Raw genomic sequence first — 21,830 nt, 5'->3', positions numbered from 1 at the left:
TCATACATCAGCAAATACATGATATTTTTTGGAATCAACAACTATCAGCCTTATAGCCGCAACTGTTGCTGCAATCGACATACAACTAAAGAAAACGACATTGAGCCAAAGCCATGATTGTTGTAAACTACTCAGTGAGCTCTTATTTGCCACAAGATACATATGGCTTGCAAGTATAAATGTTAATGGAAATGTGCTTAATGCTCCTGTAAGACTCTCAAAATCCCCGAGGAACGGGAGAAGAGCCGACACCGTTGAGCTGATAACAAGGTAACCACCCCTTGCTACGATTCGGAAAGTTAAGCTTTTTAACTCAAAGGCTCCTCCGGTGATTTTGAACTTTGTGTCCATGTACTCGTATGCTGGACTGGCGAATATCTACGGCCGGTTAAGGAAGCTAAATCAAGTTAGTGTAGCGGCAGGTTATCACCGAAGATACGCTCAATATTTGAAAAGATATGGACAAGTATTTGCTTACATGCAAAGCAACGACTGATTGCAGGAAGGCCGAAATGTTAGCAGCGGCCTTTACCCAAACTGGACCGCTTACGTTACTAAGCAAATACGTTGATGCCGAAGCTCCGTAAGCCCAGTAGCCAATAAAAGTAATCGCATACATCGGTACGACTCCAATGGTGAACTGAAAGTACAAAGCTTTCAGCATATTTTCCACTGCAGGCTGCCTCAATGTTGCCTGTTATGAAAACAATGGTTGAGAAGCCTAAACAAAATTAAATACGGAAAGATAGTGAAGTTAACTATGTTACATCTGACTCTTCATTTCAAGATTCTATAGCTATTCTTATCAGCCCACCTGTATTTCTGGAACCATTCCAGTATTGAAAGCAAACATAAGATTTGAAGATGCCCCTATGATTGAAAATATTTTACTGGCTGTTGTCCCATGTATGCTATAATCTCTAGGTGGTGCATTCATTCCTATAAACAACATGGTAATATCATTATTTGTACATCTATCAGTATGTCCAATTATGTATCCAGCGCGAGTATTTCAAACACAATAAAGATCTGAAGCGACATGTAGTGAAACGAATTGATATTAATCTAAGCCCCTCATATATATCGGTTATCTTTATGTTATTTCGATTCTTCATTTTTTTTAAAAATGAAGGTGTTTCGATTATAAGACTATGACAATAAATTAGTAATATTTAACATTTAAGGTGTTTTGATTATAAGAAGTTACCATCTTTAGCAGCGAGCACGGATGCGACAACGATGTAAATGAGGCTGAGAATGGTGGAACATGCTAACCATACTCTTAGAGACGACAAATTAGGGGTTGAAATGGCAAATAATATACAAACAAATCCGGCTATGGCTGTAAAATATGGAAGCTTCATGGTAACCTCTTCCACGAAAAGCACATAACAAGCCTGCATTGCATGTTCCTTTACTTCAGAAATTAAAAAAAAAATAGAAAGTTATTTTTAATTTTCAGGCCAAAATGGACAATATCTCATATGTTGAGTGCAAGTTTTCAAAGTACTTGTAGGGTTACTTTGATGGGACAAAACCTTTGAATCTGAACACGTGTAGAATATCATAATGGCAAACTATGAAAGCAACCTTTAGTAAAGTTACTATGGTATTTACCTTTAAAGAAGAAGCACCCAAAATGAGAAACCCAATGTTGATCATGAATAGATTAACATATTGCAATGCCCATGTTATATAATAAGCTTTCCTACCTGTTGATACACGAAAGCTCATCCAGCAATCAATCAAACAAATAATTACATCATTAACATTCGTACTAAAACTGATGATATATTCCTATCTCACTTGGATCTGAATGTAAGTGTTGAAGTATAGAAATATATATATTCACCATAGTCATGGAAAAATACTATTAGATTGATATAACCATTTCGACTTTTAATCCATCTTTTAAACATCAGACATATTGAAGGATGAGTGGTACCGTATATTTCAGCAGCAAGATCTCTGTATCTGATATGGCGCTTTCCTCTAAATTCATGAAGCTTGGCAACAAGCATATTAGCATACAAAGATATGGCGGTGGCTAAAACCAGACCAACTACACCTCCGATCCAGCCAAGATGGACCATGATGGTCCCTGAATATCCCAACACAAACACACTGTTCACCCCACTCGTCAACACAACTCCTGCCTGGAACCATGAATCTGTAATCTCACCAATACACCTCAAATTACCTCCAAAGGCCAACCAAGACATGGAACATCATATCACATGATGCTATACTTTGTTAAGAGTATTATTTTCTTTCAAAAATATGAGTAAGCAATAAATTAATTTAATTGGTAATATTTAATTATTTCTATACTTTAATTTTAATAAAGGTGACGAAATTTTTTGCTTATTTTAAAAATTTTATTTTTATACTTTTTTTATCTTTTAATTTTAATCATTCATAAAAAGGAAAGGAAAAATATATTTATTCTAAATTTGACTATTTTGAAGACTCAATATGAAATGTGTTTATATTTAGACAACAATATGACATATCTATTTCTACAATATTTAAGAAATTTATTGAGTTAGTGTAGCATTACTTACTATTCAGTTAAGTAATTACTAAAAATACTTCTTTTATAAAATAACAAAATGTTGATATTACCTTTTAATCGAGTCTCAACTCATAATATTATCTTTCAATCGGATCTCAACTCAATTAAACAATTACTAAACATACTTTCTTATAAAATAATAAAACATGTAAAATTTTAAAGAAAATATTGATAACTCAAAATATCATATTTTTAATATTTTGATCGTAACTAAAATTTATTTATATATATATATATATATATATATATATGTTTATAACATAATTTTTCTCCACTTATACCGTAAATATGTCATAATCTAATACAGATAAAAATAAAATCCATTATCACCTTGAAAACCCGCAATATATATACACTAAAATATCATGCTAGTTACAAGTCAGAGGCATTAATAAAAATAATATAATTAAATAAAAGTATAATAGATTTTTATCTTCAACTTTATAAAAAATTTATTTTAGTTATTTATTTAATTTATTTATATATTTTAATTTTTGAATTTATATTGTTTGTTTAATTATCCTAAAATTGATAGAAAAATTAATGTTAGTTTGTTGATTCACGATATGACACATTAATAATTAATAATTTTTTAAAAAATTAAAACGTTAAAATTAATTTATATATTTTTAAAATAATTTTAAAATTTTTAAAAGTAAAATTAATTAATTGTTGATACCATGGTACAAATTTAAAAAAAACAAAAATTGTTAAATCTTATAAATTTGAAGGACGCCTAAACTAAAAATAAGAAAATTCGTTGGTTGAGTTCTTAGATTGATATCATCGTTCTCATGGTAATTTAGGCATTCTAATTTAATTAGTTCAAGATTTGAAAGTTTATTGATATTTTTAAAAAAAATGATGAACAACATCAAAATTAAAGGTTGGTTTGTTTACATGTAAAAGATTTTATTAAAAATATTTTTTTACATTTTCTTGTGTTTATTTAACAGAAAATAACTTGTTAAATGGAAAATAATTTACAAGTCTACATAAAATAAGCTTTTTTTATTGTAAAATGACTTATATTTTTAAAAGCGTAAGTCATTTTCCGGAAAAAAGTTTATCTATGGCTAATTTTATTTTTATATAAAAATTAACTTAAATCAAGTTTAATATTATTATATTGATAATAATTTTTTATTTTAAAAATATTAAAAATATAATATTTTATTTTCCAATATTATTAAACATACTATTTAATTTTTTTATATTTAGTTATTTAATAAATTATTAATATAATTAATATTTATTATTTAATATTTCAATTTTATTTTAATAAATAAATTTTAAAATTTAATATTAAAATTAAATTATGTCATAAGTCTGTATTATTCAGAAATTTACTTAGTCTTTTATTTTTATTTTAAAATTTAGTCCGTTAACTTTTCAGATTTGAAAATCAAGTCTAATTGGTGACATTATTTAAATTTTTTGTCAATTTTGTTGATGTCACATTTTTAAATAAAATACTTACTTGGTAGTCATGTAACTAAAAATGACGTTGTAATGAACTCGAATTTAACAAAATATCTTTAATATATGCAAAAACAAGGTAAAATATAAATTTATAGATATAAAATAAACTCAATTAAATAATAAAAGATAATAAAATCTCAAATATCGTTTTTCATTAAAAATATTTTTTTATGAAATATTTTTAAAAAAATATGTCGAATAATAGGGAATATTTTATACAGATTCATCTAAACATTAGAAACTTTTTCAAGAAAATAAACCATTTTTCAAAAGTCATTTTTTAGAAGTCATTTTCAATGAAACAAACAAAAAACAGAAGAAAAACAATAAGAAATAACCCCAAAAGAAATTCAAAGGAAAAGAAAATCACAAAAATGGGTAAATAAAAACCATACCAGTGCTAATTTTATGAGCAGTTTCAGGGATCTCAACAGTTGAAAACCTATCACTTTCGACATCAAATTTATCATCTTCTATCATGTTTGGCTCTTTTTTGATCATCCTTTTTTTTGTTTTCGATTTTCCTTCAATGTATAAAAGTTGGGGATCTGGGATTTCCTGTTCTCTCTTTTCGTTTTCATTGTTGAATTCGAATGCGAGAATTTATCACAGCCAGTTAAGTGCTTTGTTTTCTATTTATAGAAGATCCGATTTTTCTTTTTCTTTTTAAGTCTCAAACAATGAATCGATGCTCTTATTAGGCGCATCGTGTCTAAAATGTCGAAACCAAATTTTTTCCCACTCTTTTCTTCTCCTTTCTTTCGTAAACATCCATTTTCTTGCGAAAATGTTAGAAAATATTACTCTTAATTTTTTTTCTTTTACTTTTTTAAAAAATTAATATATTTTTAACTAATCTATACGCCATTTTTATGCACTTGATTTAAATTGGAATATCGTGTTAAATAACTTTTAAAATGATAGGTAAAAATTAAAAGATAAATGATCAAAATAGTTATTTTGTTTACTTCAGATTATATTTTAGTTACTTATATTTGAAACGTTACGTTTTAATCACTTATATTATCATGTTGTAACATTTTAGTCATCGAGCCGTTAATTATTGTTAATAGTGTAAAGGTAAGCTAGTGTGACATGTTAAATAATCATTTCAAACAAAAATATTAAGTTTATTTATACAATTGATCCCCATATTTTTTTTTCATTTTGAGCAATTAATTTTTTCCTTTTATGTTATTTTAACTTTCCTTTTTTTTCTTCTTTATTTTCCATTCTCTTTTGCTTCTCCCTCTCGTTTTCCTCCTTTCTCTATTTCTTTTAATGTAGGTTTTCTATGTTTTTCATTTGTTAAAACTAATCCATTGGTCAAGTTTGGGTTGGATCAATATAAAATTTTAGGTCCACTTTTTAAGCTTAATCCAATTCGAAAAATAGACCTAAAATTTTGCCAAAACCCGACCTAGATTAAAAATGCTAAACTTGAGTCCTACTTGCCCTACCTGTATTACAATTTTTTTAGATTGTTTTTTATTATATAAAAACAAATTTAAAAAATATAATACATCAAATACATTAAAAACATTAAAATGGTAGTAATTTAGCAAATAAATGCTTCTAAAATAGTAGCAAAATTATTAATAAAATAGTAGCAATATAATAACGAAATGGCAACAAAACAATAGCGAAATGACAACAAAGCAGTGGCAAAAAATGAACTTTAGGTTGATTTGGGTCGGGTCAAAAACCATACTCGAGGCTCGACCCATTTAAAAAATGGGCCCTTTGTTATCTAAGCCCATTTTTCGAGACTATATTTTTGCCCAAACCCCTCACTTTTCGAACGAGCCTTCGAGCCTAAGCAAATAGCTCGACTCATGATCAAGTCTAAAATTAATGGTCCACATTTTGAAATTCTTTTTATTCTTTCCGGGTTTAACATTTTGATTGATTTCTGACTTATTGCGTATAGAATGAGATAATTTTCAATTCAGTCCAATACAATTATAAAACTATTAATTATAGAGTATAAATTATAAAAATTAAAATTATGGCCAACCTTAGCTTAATAGTAAGATGAATTTCTAAGAATTTTAAGATTATAGGTTTAAGGTTTTCTAAAGGTGGGTTTTGCCCAAATTTATTATGATTAAGGTGTGGATATTTCGATTCCAAATCTATTGTCTTTGTATTAAGTTAATTCTAATTTTAACTAATTGAATATGTATTATTGGAATGAATCTTTTAATGTTGATGTACATAATTTTGTAAATTTTTATAATTCTTTTATATTTTTATAATTTCTTATACCTTTTATATTTTTTTGAATTTTGTAAATTTTCATATAACTATTTTATATTTTTATAGATATTTTATTATCATAAATTAATTTATTTTAATTTTAACCAAAATGACACATCATTACAAACATGATATGCTACATCAACATGAATAATCAGTGAGTTGTTCATTGAGTAATGGACGACATGTTATTTCTTTTGTTAAAATCATGTCGACAATAGGATGAAATTGAAAACCCGAAATGTTAGGTCAAATTTTGATTTTTTTCAAAAATAATAAAATGACATTTAAAAATAAGGCTCCCATTTTTGAAAATATTTTTATTTTCTAAAAGTTAAAAATTATGTTTAATAAATAGAAAATAAACTTTGTTTTCAACAATTAAAAAATGAAAACATTTTTAGTATCTATTACTTACATTTATATGGATTTGAACGAAAGTAACAGATTTGATATTTAAAACATTATTAAAAATATATTTGAATTTATATGAGTTTGAGCTAAGGTCAATATATTTAAAGTTTTCATAATGATTTTCATAGCGGTTTAATTTAGTGGGCACTACTATATTAAAACTTATAAATAAATAATAGTTCACTGTATTTTTTAAGAATATTGGTGATTTTAGTTTTTTTGTTTTTTTTAAATCGTGGTGGTTATTGTTCATTTTTGTCTATTTTCTGGTATATGCATAGGATTTGCTAAGGTAAGAGTGTTGCTAGATCTATTGTAAGCTGCTTTTAGAGGACCTTGTCATGATAGAGCACAATGACGGTATTCATAAAATTGAACTCCAAGATGACGATGAGTAGGATAGGTCATTTGAGACTTGAATTTTCCTGCATCATTGATGCGATGGATCTCTTGGGATTCTTGGCAGTGGTTTCTTCGCTGTCAAACTGATTTAATGATAGCGAAGCTAGGATGAATATATAAGTAATTGATCAAAGTGATGCATCTTTAGTTTGTTTTTAAATCCTTCTACTATTGTGATTGTTGATAGTTTGCCTTCTTTTTCTTTTTAGTTAATTATAATAATAAGACAAAGCCTGAACAATAAGCATGACTAGAGCGATTTGAACTCAGGCTACACTTGGAGCGGTGAACACCATTAACTATTAGGCCATCACATAGGGTTTAAAAATATTAAAATAAAACTTTAGTTGAGTGGTAAATTAAAAGTTTAATTAGTACAGTTGGTCAAATTCTACCATATTAATATTTTATTGGTTTTTTTAAAAGGAAAAGACTAAAATACCTTTGAATAACGTTATTTATTTTAATTACTAAAATATATTCTCGTAACTTTTGAACCGAGTTAATAACCTAATTAAAGGTTACACAAACTCAATCAAAAGTTTTATTTATAGAATACATATTCTTGATTTCCTTTCCTCACATGAACTGCCATTTTCCAGCAAACCAAAGACCAATTTCCAGAGGCTTAATAAGTCCAATCCTGAGGCAGATTTAAGCTTCCCATTGCTCTATCATTTCTATTTTCTTGTCTCAAGTTTGCATTTCTTCTGGGTATCAAAACAGCTGCAAGATTTAAACAATCAGAATTTCATTTACTAGCAAGCTTTTAACATTTATATAATTTAGGATTTTGAATTTGAGATTATTTACCGTAGTTTGATGCAAAACCATTATTTGTGCCATCAAAGTTGAGGTTTAATGCTTGGACAACCTTTGCTGGTACTAGAACCATTGTGCAACCTGTTTCAAGTCGGGTTTAAATTACAATTGGGAACACCTTTTTTGGTACTAAAGCCATAGTCCAATCGATTTTAAAAAGAATAAAAATTACAAAAATAAAAATTAATCAAATTGAATCGAAACAAATATGAAAATAAATGAATTACGCAGCTTTCATCTAATTTCTTTAAGAGATTGAGGAGAATATTTTAAATAAGTTAAAAAAGGCTCATACTCCAGTTCAAATTAGTTTTTGATTTTTTTATAATAATAAATTTATTTGTTAATAATTATTTTTTAATTTAAATATTTTTAAAGTTAAATTTAGCTCTTAATCTTTATAAAAAAGTGAACTTTAATTATTGACTTTTCAAAAAGAATTGAATTGATTTTTTTGACGAAAATACTGAATAAAACGCTAAATTTTCAAATATGGCAACCCATATAGCAATCCATGTGCACTTCATGTTTTTTAAAAATAAAATTAATTTTTTTATAAATTTTTAAATTTTGATTTTTTTGAATATTTTATAAATTTTAAATTATTTGTTGACGTGGCAATGATGATAAATAGTGTCATGTCAACATAAGATGCATGTGGACTATCATGCAGGTTACCATGCCAACTTCGTTAAAAAATTAATGTTTTAGTTATCATTTACATTGAGTAAAAACAATTAAACTTTTTTCAAAAAATTAATTGTCAAATTAACTAAAAAAAAAGAATATGGTTCAAATTGATAAAAAAATGTAAATGTTTAGGGCTAAATTTATTATTCTAACTTTTTTGGGTAAACTAAACAGTTGGTCACCTAACTTTTAGTGCACTTTCATTTTGGTCACCCAAAATGAATTCTTTGCAATTTTGTCACCCTAGTCTTATGGCACTTTCATTTTAGTCACACTAAAATGAAATTCTTGCAATTTTCTCACCCTACTCTTAGAGCGCTTTCATTTTAGTCACCCAAACGTTAAATCTCTGACGGCGGTTGACTGTTACACATCATATCATATTTACACTTTCATTTTAATAACTAATTTTTAGGTTGTTTTCATTTTGGTCACTCCAAATAAATCTTTTTTAAGTATTGATCAAGGTAAAAAATAAAAAAACATTAAGCATTCAAGTGAAAAATAGGGGAAGCTAAAATAATGCATTAAAAAAGTTGTTAAATTGTATGTTTTTATTTAATTGCAAAAATTCTAAATTTAATTTTTTATATTAAAATTTTAAAATTTAAAACATCAAAATCAATTACATAAAATTTTCATTTTAAATTTCTTTTTTTTGTTACAAATTCGTTTACATTATTGAGGATAAAAATTTCAACAATTTACTTAATTAATTTAAATATTTTAAAATTTAAAATTTCAATATTGAAAAAATAATTTGACACTTTTTGATGTATTATTTTAGTTTCTACCATTTTTACTTTAATCTTTAATTTTTTTACCTCGATCAATACTTAAAAAATATTTGTTTGGGGTGACAAAATGAAAGTGGTCTAAAAATTGAATGGAAGTATCAATATAATATGATGTATAAAATCAACTGTCGTGAAAGATTTAAAGCTTGATTGATTAAAATGGAAGTGAACTAAAAGTTGGGTCACCAACCGGATAATATACCTTTTTTTCTCATTTTTCAGGCGTAGTAGTTTTTACCTGATTTCTTGCGAGGCTTAGAAGGTTGGTTGTGATATTTACGAGGTAAGAAAACACCAGTTCCAACGGACTCTGTTTTAACATTACGAAATCCCTGGAGTAAAATCACTCTCGTAGGCAGCTGTTGTGATTGAACTTGAAATGAAGCCCTTGAACATTCACCCCTCTCACCTACTTTATTACTCTTTAATCTACTCTTCTTCTGCTTCGGCTGCTGCTGCCGATTTCTTGCCTTCATTTGCCTTCCATCATACTTATAAAACCAGACAAAATGAACCCATAAGATCACAAAAAAGCAACAACATAAAACCCAACATCTTTTGGTGGAGGCTTACATGATTTGTTTGAACAAGATTACAAGAAACACTCTGGTTTGACTTCTTCATAAATCCATGGTTTTGAGTGTTGGGTAGGTTTCTTCCATGGTTAATGTCGCTGTATTTCGCTACTTGAGAACCGCCATTGCTCTGAGTCCACTGTGCTGATCTCGCCAAACCTCCATTTGCCTACTCATACAGGAACAATCGCATAAAATTAATAACCCAGTCTCAGAGGAGCTTTAAGGCAGCTCACTACTCAACATTGAATAAAAAAGAAAAGAAAAGAAAAAAACACTTCAGTTTACCTCGTTGTTGTTGAGGGAAAGACCATATAGGGTGAGTTTATGATTCATGGAGAGAACAAGTCGGCGAGTCAACCCAGCAAGAAACTCATCCCGGTCACTGCTCTCAGTCTCAGCAGGCCCAACAGTAGATTCAACGGGGAAGCTAAGAGCTGAGAACGAGTCGTATGAGTGCTCAAACTCGTAGGGGAACAATTCAGTGTTATTTTGTTTTTCCATAAGAATATCATCTTCCATTAAAATCTCGGAGGGGAGCCAAAACTCAGCATCATCTATCTGCTCACCCATGACAAAAGGAAAATGGAAGGAAAGAAAGGGAGTTCAAATCAAACAGAAATGAAGGGGAAGAAAGCTTGGTTTAAATAAGAGTGAGGCGTCAACTCTAACATTTAAGATCCAACCCCACCTCAACTCCCCGCTTTATAATTTTATACAGAGATTAAAAATAATCAAATTTATTGAATAAGGATTAAATCCAAGATTACTTAAGCTTCGTGGAAGTGCTTAGTTTATTGCGGGGAGAAAAAAAGGGGTAGGAGAAATGTAAGAAAAATAATGCTAAATTATTGTTTTGATCCTTTTATTATACTCAATTTACGATTTAATCATTATAATTTCATTTGAAATATTTGTTCATCTACTTTTATAATACAATTAAGTACTCGAAATTTTTACCCATTTAAAATGTAGAAATAAATTTTTCCTTAAATATACTCATTCCAACAAAAACAATAGTATGATTAAATAGAAAGTGATTAAACCATGATTTAGTTAGAGAGATGATTTAATAAAAAAATATAAGTTGCAAATATCAATTCTTAGATGTCTATTATATGAGTGCGGAGGAAATGTGCTTTGAAAAGTTTGATTTAAAATTTAAGTAATTATTAGTATTTTTGTTAAAAAAATCTTTTGAAAAGATAAAATGTACATTTTAGACATGATGTTGTAAAGTTAAAATATACATTTAGATATTATTCAAATATGTTAATATTACAATATTTCAAACAAATAGGAAAATAATTTATAGTAACTCATTATTAATATTTTGATACATAAAATATAAGTCTTAACTACTTATTAAGCAATTAATATACATTGTTAATTAATATACATTGTTTGTAAAATTAAATTTGAATATATATATAAATTATATTTTAGATATTAAAATATAACCATTACAGTTTCAAACATATAATGTTATATGTTTGAAATAAATTTCTATAGAAAAATAATTGCATATCCAATATAACATAAAATACACTCAATAATAAATGAGGATTAAAATGTCATTTAACTCCAAAATACTTTTTCCAAATGCAAAATTTTAATTTTTTTAAGTTAAAAAGACTTTTAACTTAAAATATTATCTTATTTGACTTTAAAAACCCTTTAAAATGTAATGATAAAGTCTAAAGACCTCTTTGGATGAGCGTCTATTTTCAGTTCGGTGTGTTTAACTTTCTATAGTATCTAATCTCATCACCATCACCACTATTTTTATACTAATTGCAAGTAAATGCACCCTCATCCAAAGAGACTCTAAATAATTAAATAATTTTTTAAGAATGTGTTGGGTGAGAGATTTGAAGGAAGTCTTTATTTTTGTTTTTAAAATTTCAAAATAAGTTTACTTGGATAAACACAATAGAAGATTTTAAATTTTAAGAAGTTTTAAAAGAAGTTTTGAATAACTCAAATTTCCTCTTAATATTTTATCTAAATACGTGATTTTTCAAAAAAAAAAAAGCAAATCTTAGAGTAAATAAAATCATTATCTTTTTCTTGAAAACAAACCTTAAAATACAATTTTTATTTAATTTCAACATATATTTTCATATATTTTATATTATTCAAAATATTTATATATATTTAAAATATAATTATATTCATATTGAATATTTTATACTATTCATTCTTATTATCATTATTTGTCTTTTATAATTTTTTCAACTTACTAAATTTTATTAACTTAATATTTTTAAAAATTATCTAAACGGAATAATCACAAATACTAATATTTTAAAATTTTAAAATTTTAAAATTTTTATCCAAACCTAAAGGAATTGGAAAAGAAAAAAAGAAATTAGCTTTTCATTTTGATAATTGAAAGAGGAGAAAGAAGTTGCTTGAAATTAAACTAAAGCTCTTATGCTTACAACATAGAGCTCTTACTACGGAGCAAGAGATTGTCAGCAACATTAACTTTTTTATTAGTTTAATTAAAAGGTTGAATTTTTAAGTGATTAGTTATTTCAAAGTAATAAATAAATTTTAAAAGACTAATTCCTTAGGAGATCACAAATTTGTTTTTTTTTTATAGACCTAAACATATAATTAACAGTTAACATTAAAGTACTTATTAATTAGCTTATTTATTGCTAGGTTGTTAAGCATTGGATACGACAAAAGAAATAAATGTAATATATATAATTAAAAGCATGATATATAGTTTAAATTTGATGATAATGCCAAAATTAAAAAAAAAGAAAGGAAATGAGTTGATTTTTAAGATATTTAATGTAATAGACCGACTTTGAAAGTCGTGTTTTCTCCGAAGGTGGTTGAAAGCGCACCCTATAGGATGCGCTTTCTTGCAAACTCAACTAAATACACGTCTAGCAGGACGCACTTTCCTATCATGTTAGATAAAAATGCGTCCTGCTGGACGCGCTTTTTGTTTCTCTCTGTAACAACTCGATTTTCAGTGGTGTTGAAAATAGTAGTTTCGAGACCAAAATTCGTAAATGTTATTCAATTAATATTTATGAGGACTATAATGTCGTATTAAACTTTGGTTAGGAAATTTTATCGTTTAGATAGTTTAATAAGTAAAAAAGACTGAATTGTAAAAACGGTAAAGGTTAAGTAGTTAAATTAAAGGAACTAAATGGAAAATTTAACCCATGGGAAATTAGTTAGTGGAATTTGATGAGGATATGTGGTTTAATTAGGCTTATTAATGATTTATTAAAACTTAATTAAGAAAGTTGAAATATTTACAAAAATACCATAATATGTATAATAAATTAAACCTAAATTATTCATTTTTTCTCATCTTCTCCATGGAAATAGAAAGGAAATATTAGGGTTTTCATGCTTTTGATTTGAAGCTTTGATTTGGTAAGTGTATTGATGCTCGTTTTTAGTAATTTTTATGTTTTTGAGTTTGTATCAGCTTGGTCTAGCTAAATCAAGAACCAATTTGTGAAACTGTTAAATGTTATAAAAGTTGCAATTGATGAATGAAGTTATTTCTTAAAGCTTATAATGAAATATAGAGCTTGTTGATAAGATTAGATTATTTCGAAAAGTGATTTTTGATGATTTTAATGTGTAGGGGCTAAATTGATTAAATGATAAATTGCTTATACTTGAGGTGAAATTATTGCAAATAGGGACTGATATGAAGTTATAGAACATTTGGCTATCATGGGTGTTTAGGAAAAATGGATAAATTGCATGATTAGGGCCTAAAGACTGAATTGAATAAAAATAGAAAGTTAATAGGAAATTGGTAATTTTCCAAAAAGAACCTAGTTGCCTTAAAGGATCAAATTGTGTTGTTATTCCAATTGATGGAATGAAATTATTATTTTTAGATCAAGAATGTGCTGATAATCGTGAAAAAGGAAAAACTACGAAGTAGTCCCTGTACTTTGGAATCTCCTGCAAATCAGTCTAGTAAATTTGTATGTTTATTTATGCTTCTAAAATAATTAATATCTTTTTTAACATGCTCTTAAAGAATGTTGTGTTATATACTAAAAGTATGCTCTACCGAGCCATATCTACTGATCCTACGAAAAGTTACTCAATCAAGCAAATCCTACTGTTATACTGAGTGAAACTCAAACGAGGAGAAATCTACGGAAATACTGATGAAAAATTAAATCGAGCAATGTCCACTGAGTATATTAAATTATTGGATTGATTGTTAATTACTGTTATAAGCTGTGTATAATGAAAATCTTTATGTTTAATACTGATTAAATCTATGTTTGACTTTAAAGGTTTATTAAATTCTAAACAAACTTACTAAGCTTTATTAAAGCTCACCCATAATTTGTTTATTTTGTAGATTACATTTTGAAGGCTAAGAAGATCGGGTCAACGCTAGAAATCACACTATCCGAGAATCTTGGTAGATTTAATTTCTCAGTTTTGGTATATAGCATGTACTAGGACCCCTATGTATAGTTATGCCAAATACCCAGTTTTGAGTAATATGTTATGTCATGATGTGCACTTGAATGACTTGTGATCTCCTACTTGTTACCTAAATGTGTTTTAATGGTTATGGTATGAAGTGATATGCTATGTGTTAACTTTAAGCTTGCAATGAAATGTATGTTTGTTTTGTAGAGAAAAAATGTAATTGTGGTTGCAAAGTTGGAAGTGAATTGTGGTGAGATACATTGGTGTGCCAATGGTGACAAATGTATGATATATAAAATGAATTTATGGTCATGTTTGAGTATGTTTTGAAGTTGGTTTTCACATTTCAAATGTGTATTTGATAGTGTATAGGCACTTAAACAATAAAGGGTGAAATTGAGCATGGAATTAATCATTTTGGGCTCACATAGCCTAGGACACGGGTTGTCACACTGCCGTGTAAAGCACACGGGTAATCCCCACGGGTATGTCCCCAAGGCGTATGTAAAATAGTATAGGTGCAATCTTCATATGGGCAGACACACAGCCTGCGACATGGCCGTGTAAAGATATTTCAATTGTTACATGGGCTAGCACACAACCTAAGACATGGTTGTGTGATCCAAATCAGTGAGTTACACGGTCCATGTACACAGGCATGCGAAGTCGTACACGGGCATGTAAGATATTCATACGACCATGTTTGGAGCCATACGGGCTGGACTCTGTCACATGGCCTGGACACACGGCCGTATGACCCCGACTTGAAAATTTTCAAAAGTTTTCCTAAAAGTTTTGATTTGTTCTGATTTGGTCCTTAGATGTTCGTAACTTATTTTTAGAGCTTTGAAAGCTCGTTTTAAGATCCAAAACTGGATAATCTCTTTTATATTGAATATTACTTGTAATTATGGAATTGAATTGATTATTGAATGAAAATCGTATTAATTGTTTCAACTTGACTATTAACATTCGATATCTTATTTCAACAATGGAAACGGGATATGGGTGTTACATTCTCTCCTCAATTTTTTTCCCAAAGGGTTTAGGGTTTTAAGGGTTTAAAGTTTTTAGAGTTTAGGGTTGAAATTCAGGGAGAAAGACCTTACTGTGTTGGTGTTTGAGGTAGATATTTTGATAGCTTAAAGGTATATTTGATCCACACATTTCATCTGTCGTGTCGGGATGGAACAATTACCTTAGAAGCCTATCGTATTGCAACTCAAGCTTGGAGTTCATAGTGCTTATACAGTCACGGGTTGAAGTATAAGTAGGGGTCCTAGTAGACGATGGTAATGCAATCATGGGTTAGAGTATAACTCGAGAGCCTAATTGGTAGTGGTTATGAAGTCATGAGTTTAAGTTTATGATACCTGAAGAGGACGCTTTATAAACCCGATACATAAGTTTAAGACCATAATCATAGGGAAAAACAATTGGGCTTTCCAGTATAATCAACTTATTCTTTTTCTTCGTCTCCACAAAAAGCACTATCCTAAACCTAATTATCTGAAACCTGTGACAGAGTTGGATGCAAGAGGACTTTAAAGGGGAGTGACTATGGTAGTGGAGAGAAGGTAAAACTTGAGTTGGGCTGGCAGCAGTTGTATTCATTAAAGAGTTCTTCAATCATAACATTCATATTCTCCTCAAAAGGACCTTAAGCTTTTCTCATTGAAATAGTCACTCATCCCCAAAGAAGTCCACTTGCCCCTAACTCCGTCACAGGTTTTGAACAGGGAGGTTAAGGATACTACTTTGGTAGAGATGGAGAAAAATAATAAGCTACTTATATTGGATAACCCTTTAATTTTTCCCTATAATTATGATCTCAAGCTTATGTATGGGGTTTATAAAGCATCCTATTCTGGTAGCATAAAACTTGAATCCGTGATCGCATAACTACCGTCAACGAATAACTACCATCATCAACCAGTGACTGCATAACCATCATCAACTAAGGCCCTACTTATACTTAAACTTGTGACCATATAACCACGTGAAATGGAGGCCGAGTTGAAATGCGACGAGCTTCTAAGGTGATGGTTCAATCCCCATATTGCAGATGAAATGTAGGGGTATCTGAGCACCACCACATCATTGTAAACTTAAACACACCTTAAAACTATCACACAGTCTCCCTTAAACACAAATTAATCTTTCTGTTCAAAAATTTCAATACCAAACAAAAAAAATTAGTAGAGATTTTTTAGGGTTTAAAGATAGAGGCCGAGAGAGTTGGAATAGGGGGAGTAAAACTTCTCTTTATATAGGCAACCCGAGGAGGGAGGGAAGAATAGGAAAAAAATCAATGTACTAATTGAATATGAAAATTATCTCGGGATTCCCAGGGTGCTTGAAAACTATCTTAGGTTTTGGAAATTTTTAATGGGTTAGGATTTACGGTTGAAAATTAGAGGGAGAAAATGTGCCTCGTAGGACGTATTTTTAACTGAGGTGACAGAATATTCTCTAAAAGCACGCTCTATAATACACGCTTTCATTTTTCATGGCAACCATGTTAGTACGATTACATGTCATTGTACTACAATGCATGAGTCACAAAACAGAAGACTATGGAGAATATGCATAACGAGTAGGACAAATTATATAATGATTTGTGGAAATGGTGTCAGGTACTGAATCATTATGTCCCAGGTTCTGTAACTTATATGTAAACAGAGCTTGCGTACTTTCTCGATTGTTTGGTCCAAGAAAAAAAAGTTTTCCATCATTTATTTTTTAACATTCAAGCAATGCATCGTAACATTCCGGTATTGTAAGCCATTAGTACAAATTGGTGACACGTTCTTGTACAGGAGATATGATCACTGGTTGTTGTTGGCTGTTGCACAGATTGGTAATAAAAAAATCTTGCCAACAACTATTACAATAATGTCAGGAGAATCTACAAATGATTGGGATTTCTTCTTGACTCATTTGAGAAGGCATGTTATGCCACAACCCGATATATGTGTTATTTTCAATAGGAGACCTGGAATACAGGCTGCAATTAAACGATATGGAAGCCTCTACACAGGGGCGAAGCCAGGGGGATTGGCATGGGCCCCGGCCCCCTAAAATGTAAAATTGTATTTTAGGCCCTTAAAATTTTTAAAAAAATTTAGATTAGTAAAGGTAAAATTACACTTTGGCCCTCATAAAATTTTAAAAATTTGATTTAATCATTTACAAATTATAAAGATATAAACTATAAAAAATTAAAATTTCATCCGCCCCCCCTAAAAAAATTTTCTGGCTTCGCCCCTGCCTCTACACACTATAGGTATTGTATGCGATAGATAGGGTCTAAGAACATGGCGAGCTACTATTTGGATGTTGAGCGTTAACAAGTTATTAACATGGGTATGTAGTTGTCACTATTTCTTATATCATTCTTTAACACATACAATATTTGCATTCATGGATATACTGTTTATTTTCTTCGATAGAGTATGAGCTCGTCCAACATCGTTTTCATGAAATGTTGGAGAACTTGCGAGCCATTAACAAACAAAGTGTGGGGTACTTAGATGGGATACCCTTTGAGCAGTGGACTCAATCATATGATGGAGGTCCACGATACAGGTACATGACAACGAACTTAGCGGAATACATAAATTTCGTATTGAAGGGGATGCGTCATTTGCCAATAACCTTGGTGGTTAAAGAAACATATTTTCATTTAATAGGCTTATATCTAAAGCGAGTAGAAAAATATTTGGGATAGATACAAGGCAGTCACGTTTTGTGCGAGGATGTGATAAAAGAAATTAGAGAAAATATAGAAAGAAAGAACTTTATGTCTGCGATGTGTCACTCGCATCAAATCTAACATTTTGGGTTACAAAGTTTAATAGACTCGATCAAGGTATTACCAGGGGATCGTACCGTGTATACTTGAGAAGAATGACCTTTGACTATGGGAGATTGCGATCACTTCGTTTCCCATGCACAAATGCAATTGTTTCTAGGTTACATGAGCTTTCTTGAAGAAGTGTACAAACTAAAACACATGTATAACGTATGGAAATCTAAATTCCCACTGGTCTTAGATAAAAGTATGTGCCCGCATATATCAAGTGCTCCATTTGAGTTGGTATCAAATATTTCGTTGTGTTGCAAGCCAAAAGGTTGGTCGAATTCTACTTGATATGCGATAATATAAATATTCAGGAGAGGAAAAACCAACTGAGGTTATGCAGTTATTGTAGAAACCCAGAGCATATGATGCTAACATATCCACACATGGGGGAAACATTGAGGATAAAGCCTTACTAACACATTTATTCATTCTTTTAATAGACAATTTGTTCATTTTTCATTGCTTCTCATTTTTTGGTAATTTGTGAATATTGATATATTATTGATGTAAAATATAATAGAATACAATATAAACAATATTTTTCTTTTTTCATAAATTATAAAAAAATAAGTATATATTATTAATATAAAATACATTATGGGTGAAAAAATTAATACAATCCAAATTAAAACTTAACAAACTAAAAGATGATTTACATGCCAAAATTTTTAAAAAATAAAACCATTAGCTTCGTCGGGCCGAATGTGTGCTACAACCCAGAAGGTGTCGATTGCGACTAGGATTTCTTCGTAATTGGGGTTTCGACTCTTCATCTTCTTAATCTTCATATTCACCTCGAGTTCCATCTTCATATTCATCTCGTTCTTTTATGGTTAAGTGCGGTGTCGTCCTAGGTTGCCATCGTATGTCGTCCGTTCTAATAACATGTGGTTGCCAAGATGAGCCACCTTAGTAGAACAATGACACTTAGGGTGATTGCGACACTATTGATTGATAAGTGTATGGTGTCGCATAACCATGTTGCAGATAAAATGTAGGAATTATAGGTGATGGTGGATATTTCGGTGTTGTTGTAGGCATTGTCGTGTAATATGGTGTTGGGGATGAAGGTAGTGTAAAAAATATACCTGCAGAATGTGTTGATACAGGGTATGATGGTGTATAGTATGGTGCTTATGTAAAAATAAAAGGTGCGGAAGGTGTTGATGCAAGTTACAGTGGTGCATTGTGTGGTGCTTATGTAAAAATAAAAGAGGCAGAATGTGTTGATGCAGGGTATGATGGTGCAGAGTGTGGTGCTTGTGTAAAATTAACGAGGTTAGTGAAATTACTAGAATATTATGAATCATACTGATCAAGAGGTGATGCAGTCATCGGTGCCTCGTGTTGGTTTAGAGTTGATGATAACTCTGCTGAGATGACATATACTCCCGACCTAGGATTTATGCGGGGTCATCTTGGCCTTCTATGACGACATTGCCTAGTCTTTTCCTCCTCCAGTAGTAGATATGACTTGCTGTGATGTCTAAACCCTTTTATGTAGTCCAGATAAGTCGTCAATTTTGGTTCGAGAACTGGGCTACGCACAGGTATGAAATTGTACCTATGCTCCCAAATGTTATACTTCATGTGGAATTTCACCAAATCTTTGTCAATCATTTCCTACAAGTCGACATTGTGCAGTTCACCAAGGTCTTAGGTGATGGCGGAATAGTTTGGCTAAACCCGAACTAGTGCATCATTCGGTTGGATTCATGCATCTCTACTATTGTAAAAACTATCAATGACACATTGACATGATAGATATTGCAATTGGCCAAAAATTCGACTAGGATGCGTTCTTGAATTTTTGAATTGACGTATAACATCCATTCAAACTATAGTACGAAATTATAGATTTTATTATCTACCTATTATTAAATTTCAAATCCTTATGTAAAATATTATATAATTGAAAAATTCAGAAACTAACCTCTATTTTCGATTGTTGATCTAACAGTAGCTGAATATCTTCAAGCTAGTCCGCTATACCTACATGACTCGTCCATTGTTCTGCCTATTCAAATACTATTATTTCAAAAAATATAATAATGAATAAATATTATGATAACTATATTATTAAATAAATTTTACCTTGTTACGAGTGAGAATCGATAATGGGCGTTGACTCGGGGGCGTAAAAATTGTTGTTGGTATCATGCCCATGACTGCAGAAGGAGTATGCAACCACTGATTTTAATTTTTTATGGTTGTGTCACCCGAATCATCTCTCGTTACAGTGTGGCCAATATGGTTGATCCCCAACTGGGTTACCCTGCTTCTTTCAAGTCAACGAGTTGTAGTAGCCACATTAGATGTACCAGATTTCGAGATATAATGAGCATTAGAATACCCCTGATTAACCTCAGGATGAATGCTCAAGCTATTGATGTCTTTCAAGGGCACTTGCAAAGTTGTCAAGATAATTGAAAATTTCTTCCAACCATTTTATCTCTATTTGGCTACCAAAAAACTTCTTTGACACCTTGCCTAGTAGTGCATCGCAAATGCCACTCCAATCACCAAAGTTCATCGCCCCCGTAATGATTGACCCATCCACCGGTAAATCGAGTTGTAGCATTACATCCTCAAGTGTAATTATACACTCACCGTATGGAAGAAGAAATGTGTGTCTCGGATCTCCATCTTTCTGCTAATACGTTGATAAGTGTAGGATCCAATTTACACCTCTGAGCATATGAGACACGTGTAAGAATCTCGCCTCTTGTAAGTCTTCTTCAATTACACGCGATGCCTTCACAGATAAATTGTAGATGTAAATCTATAAAATTCGACCTTTGGCCAGATTATATAAACATAAAATATTATAAACTTAATAATGTTAACAACTTAATAATGAACTTAATTAAAATTAAAAATTTTAAGAATATATTCTTACCATTTGCATTTAGATGCAGGAAATATGCACGTTATTGAAACTAATTAAATAAATTACCATTATAAAAATTAATTAAAAGTAAATAAGTTCCGAAATATACAATTAAAACAACAAGATTTTTAGAGAAATTATCTTTTAAAAATTGAGAACTAAAAACTTTAGAGAATTGATGAATTGAGAGAATTAGGAGAATGAAATTTGAATGCAAAGAGTGAAACTGGCTTGGGTTTATATAGCAAATAAACTAGCCATTTTTAACTGTTAGAAATAATTTGCCAGTTGGAATTTTTTACCGTTGGGAAAGCTTACCATTGCCTGAAAGCGCGTCTAACAAGACACGTGTTTTCATCTGACATGGTAAGAAAGCCTATCCTGCTGGATGTGTTTTCTATTTCTCTTTCAAAATCGACCTATTTCCCTAAATATCTCGAAATCGACCTATTTTCCTTATTTCTTTTTACAAATTGGTGTATTTCTCTAATTTAGCCAGATAATTATATTAGATTATGATTTATGACATACTTACATATAACAATTTTTTTTTTTAAAGAAAAGGCATAATGATTTATTGTCTCTTAAACTTTACAAAAAAGTTATTTTAGTATTC

At 30.0% G+C, this 21,830-nt stretch overlaps 2 protein-coding genes across 2 annotated transcripts; both read right to left on the bottom strand.

Annotated features, from left to right (window-relative positions):
• On the bottom strand, positions 1-4,636 carry LOC108485888 (proline transporter 2). Its single transcript, XM_017789733.2, has 7 exons — positions 4,453-4,636; positions 1,946-2,170; positions 1,618-1,712; positions 1,208-1,397; positions 815-939; positions 479-694; positions 1-378 (listed from the first exon to the last, which is right to left on the bottom strand). The coding sequence occupies exons 1-7, from the start codon at positions 4,556-4,558 to the stop codon at positions 1-3; spliced, it is 1,335 nt and encodes a 444-aa protein (XP_017645222.2). The 5' UTR covers positions 4,559-4,636.
• Positions 4,637-7,575: 2,939 nt separating this feature from the next.
• LOC108485861 (uncharacterized) lies at positions 7,576-10,757 on the bottom strand. The gene is made up of 5 exons (XM_017789706.2): positions 10,305-10,757; positions 10,015-10,185; positions 9,680-9,932; positions 7,946-8,035; positions 7,576-7,858 (listed from the first exon to the last, which is right to left on the bottom strand). Exons 1-5 carry the CDS (start codon positions 10,587-10,589, stop codon positions 7,761-7,763), a joined length of 897 nt encoding a protein of 298 aa, XP_017645195.1. The 5' UTR covers positions 10,590-10,757; the 3' UTR covers positions 7,576-7,760.
• Positions 10,758-21,830: the final 11,073 nt, after the last annotated feature.

Source organism: Gossypium arboreum, chromosome 6 (genome assembly GCF_025698485.1).
Source record: "Gossypium arboreum isolate Shixiya-1 chromosome 6, ASM2569848v2, whole genome shotgun sequence".
NCBI classification, from domain to species: domain Eukaryota; kingdom Viridiplantae; phylum Streptophyta; class Magnoliopsida; order Malvales; family Malvaceae; genus Gossypium; species Gossypium arboreum.
The sequence above is the reverse complement of the archived record's forward strand: the minus strand, read 5'-3'. Positions and strand labels throughout refer to the sequence as shown.

Bases quoted from the DNA above. Each gene is read 5' to 3' on its own strand.
- LOC108485888 (XM_017789733.2), bottom strand. From the start codon at position 4,558: ATGATCAAAAAAGAGCCAAACATGATAGAAGATGATAAATTTGATGTC. The intron at 695-814 runs GTGGGCTGATAA...TTTTCATAACAG, and splicing joins GAATGGTTCCAGAAATACAG to GCAACATTGAGGCAGCCTGC. The intron at 379-478 runs GTAAGCAAATAC...AACCGGCCGTAG, and splicing joins AATCAGTCGTTGCTTTGCAT to ATATTCGCCAGTCCAGCATA.
- LOC108485861 (XM_017789706.2), bottom strand. From the start codon at position 10,589: ATGGGTGAGCAGATAGATGATGCTGAGTTTTGGCTCCCCTCCGAGATT. The intron at 10,186-10,304 runs GTAAACTGAAGT...CTGTATGAGTAG, and splicing joins TTTCCCTCAACAACAACGAG to GCAAATGGAGGTTTGGCGAG. The intron at 8,036-9,679 runs GTAAAAACTACT...GACTTGAAACAG, and splicing joins TAAGCCTCGCAAGAAATCAG to GTTGCACAATGGTTCTAGTA.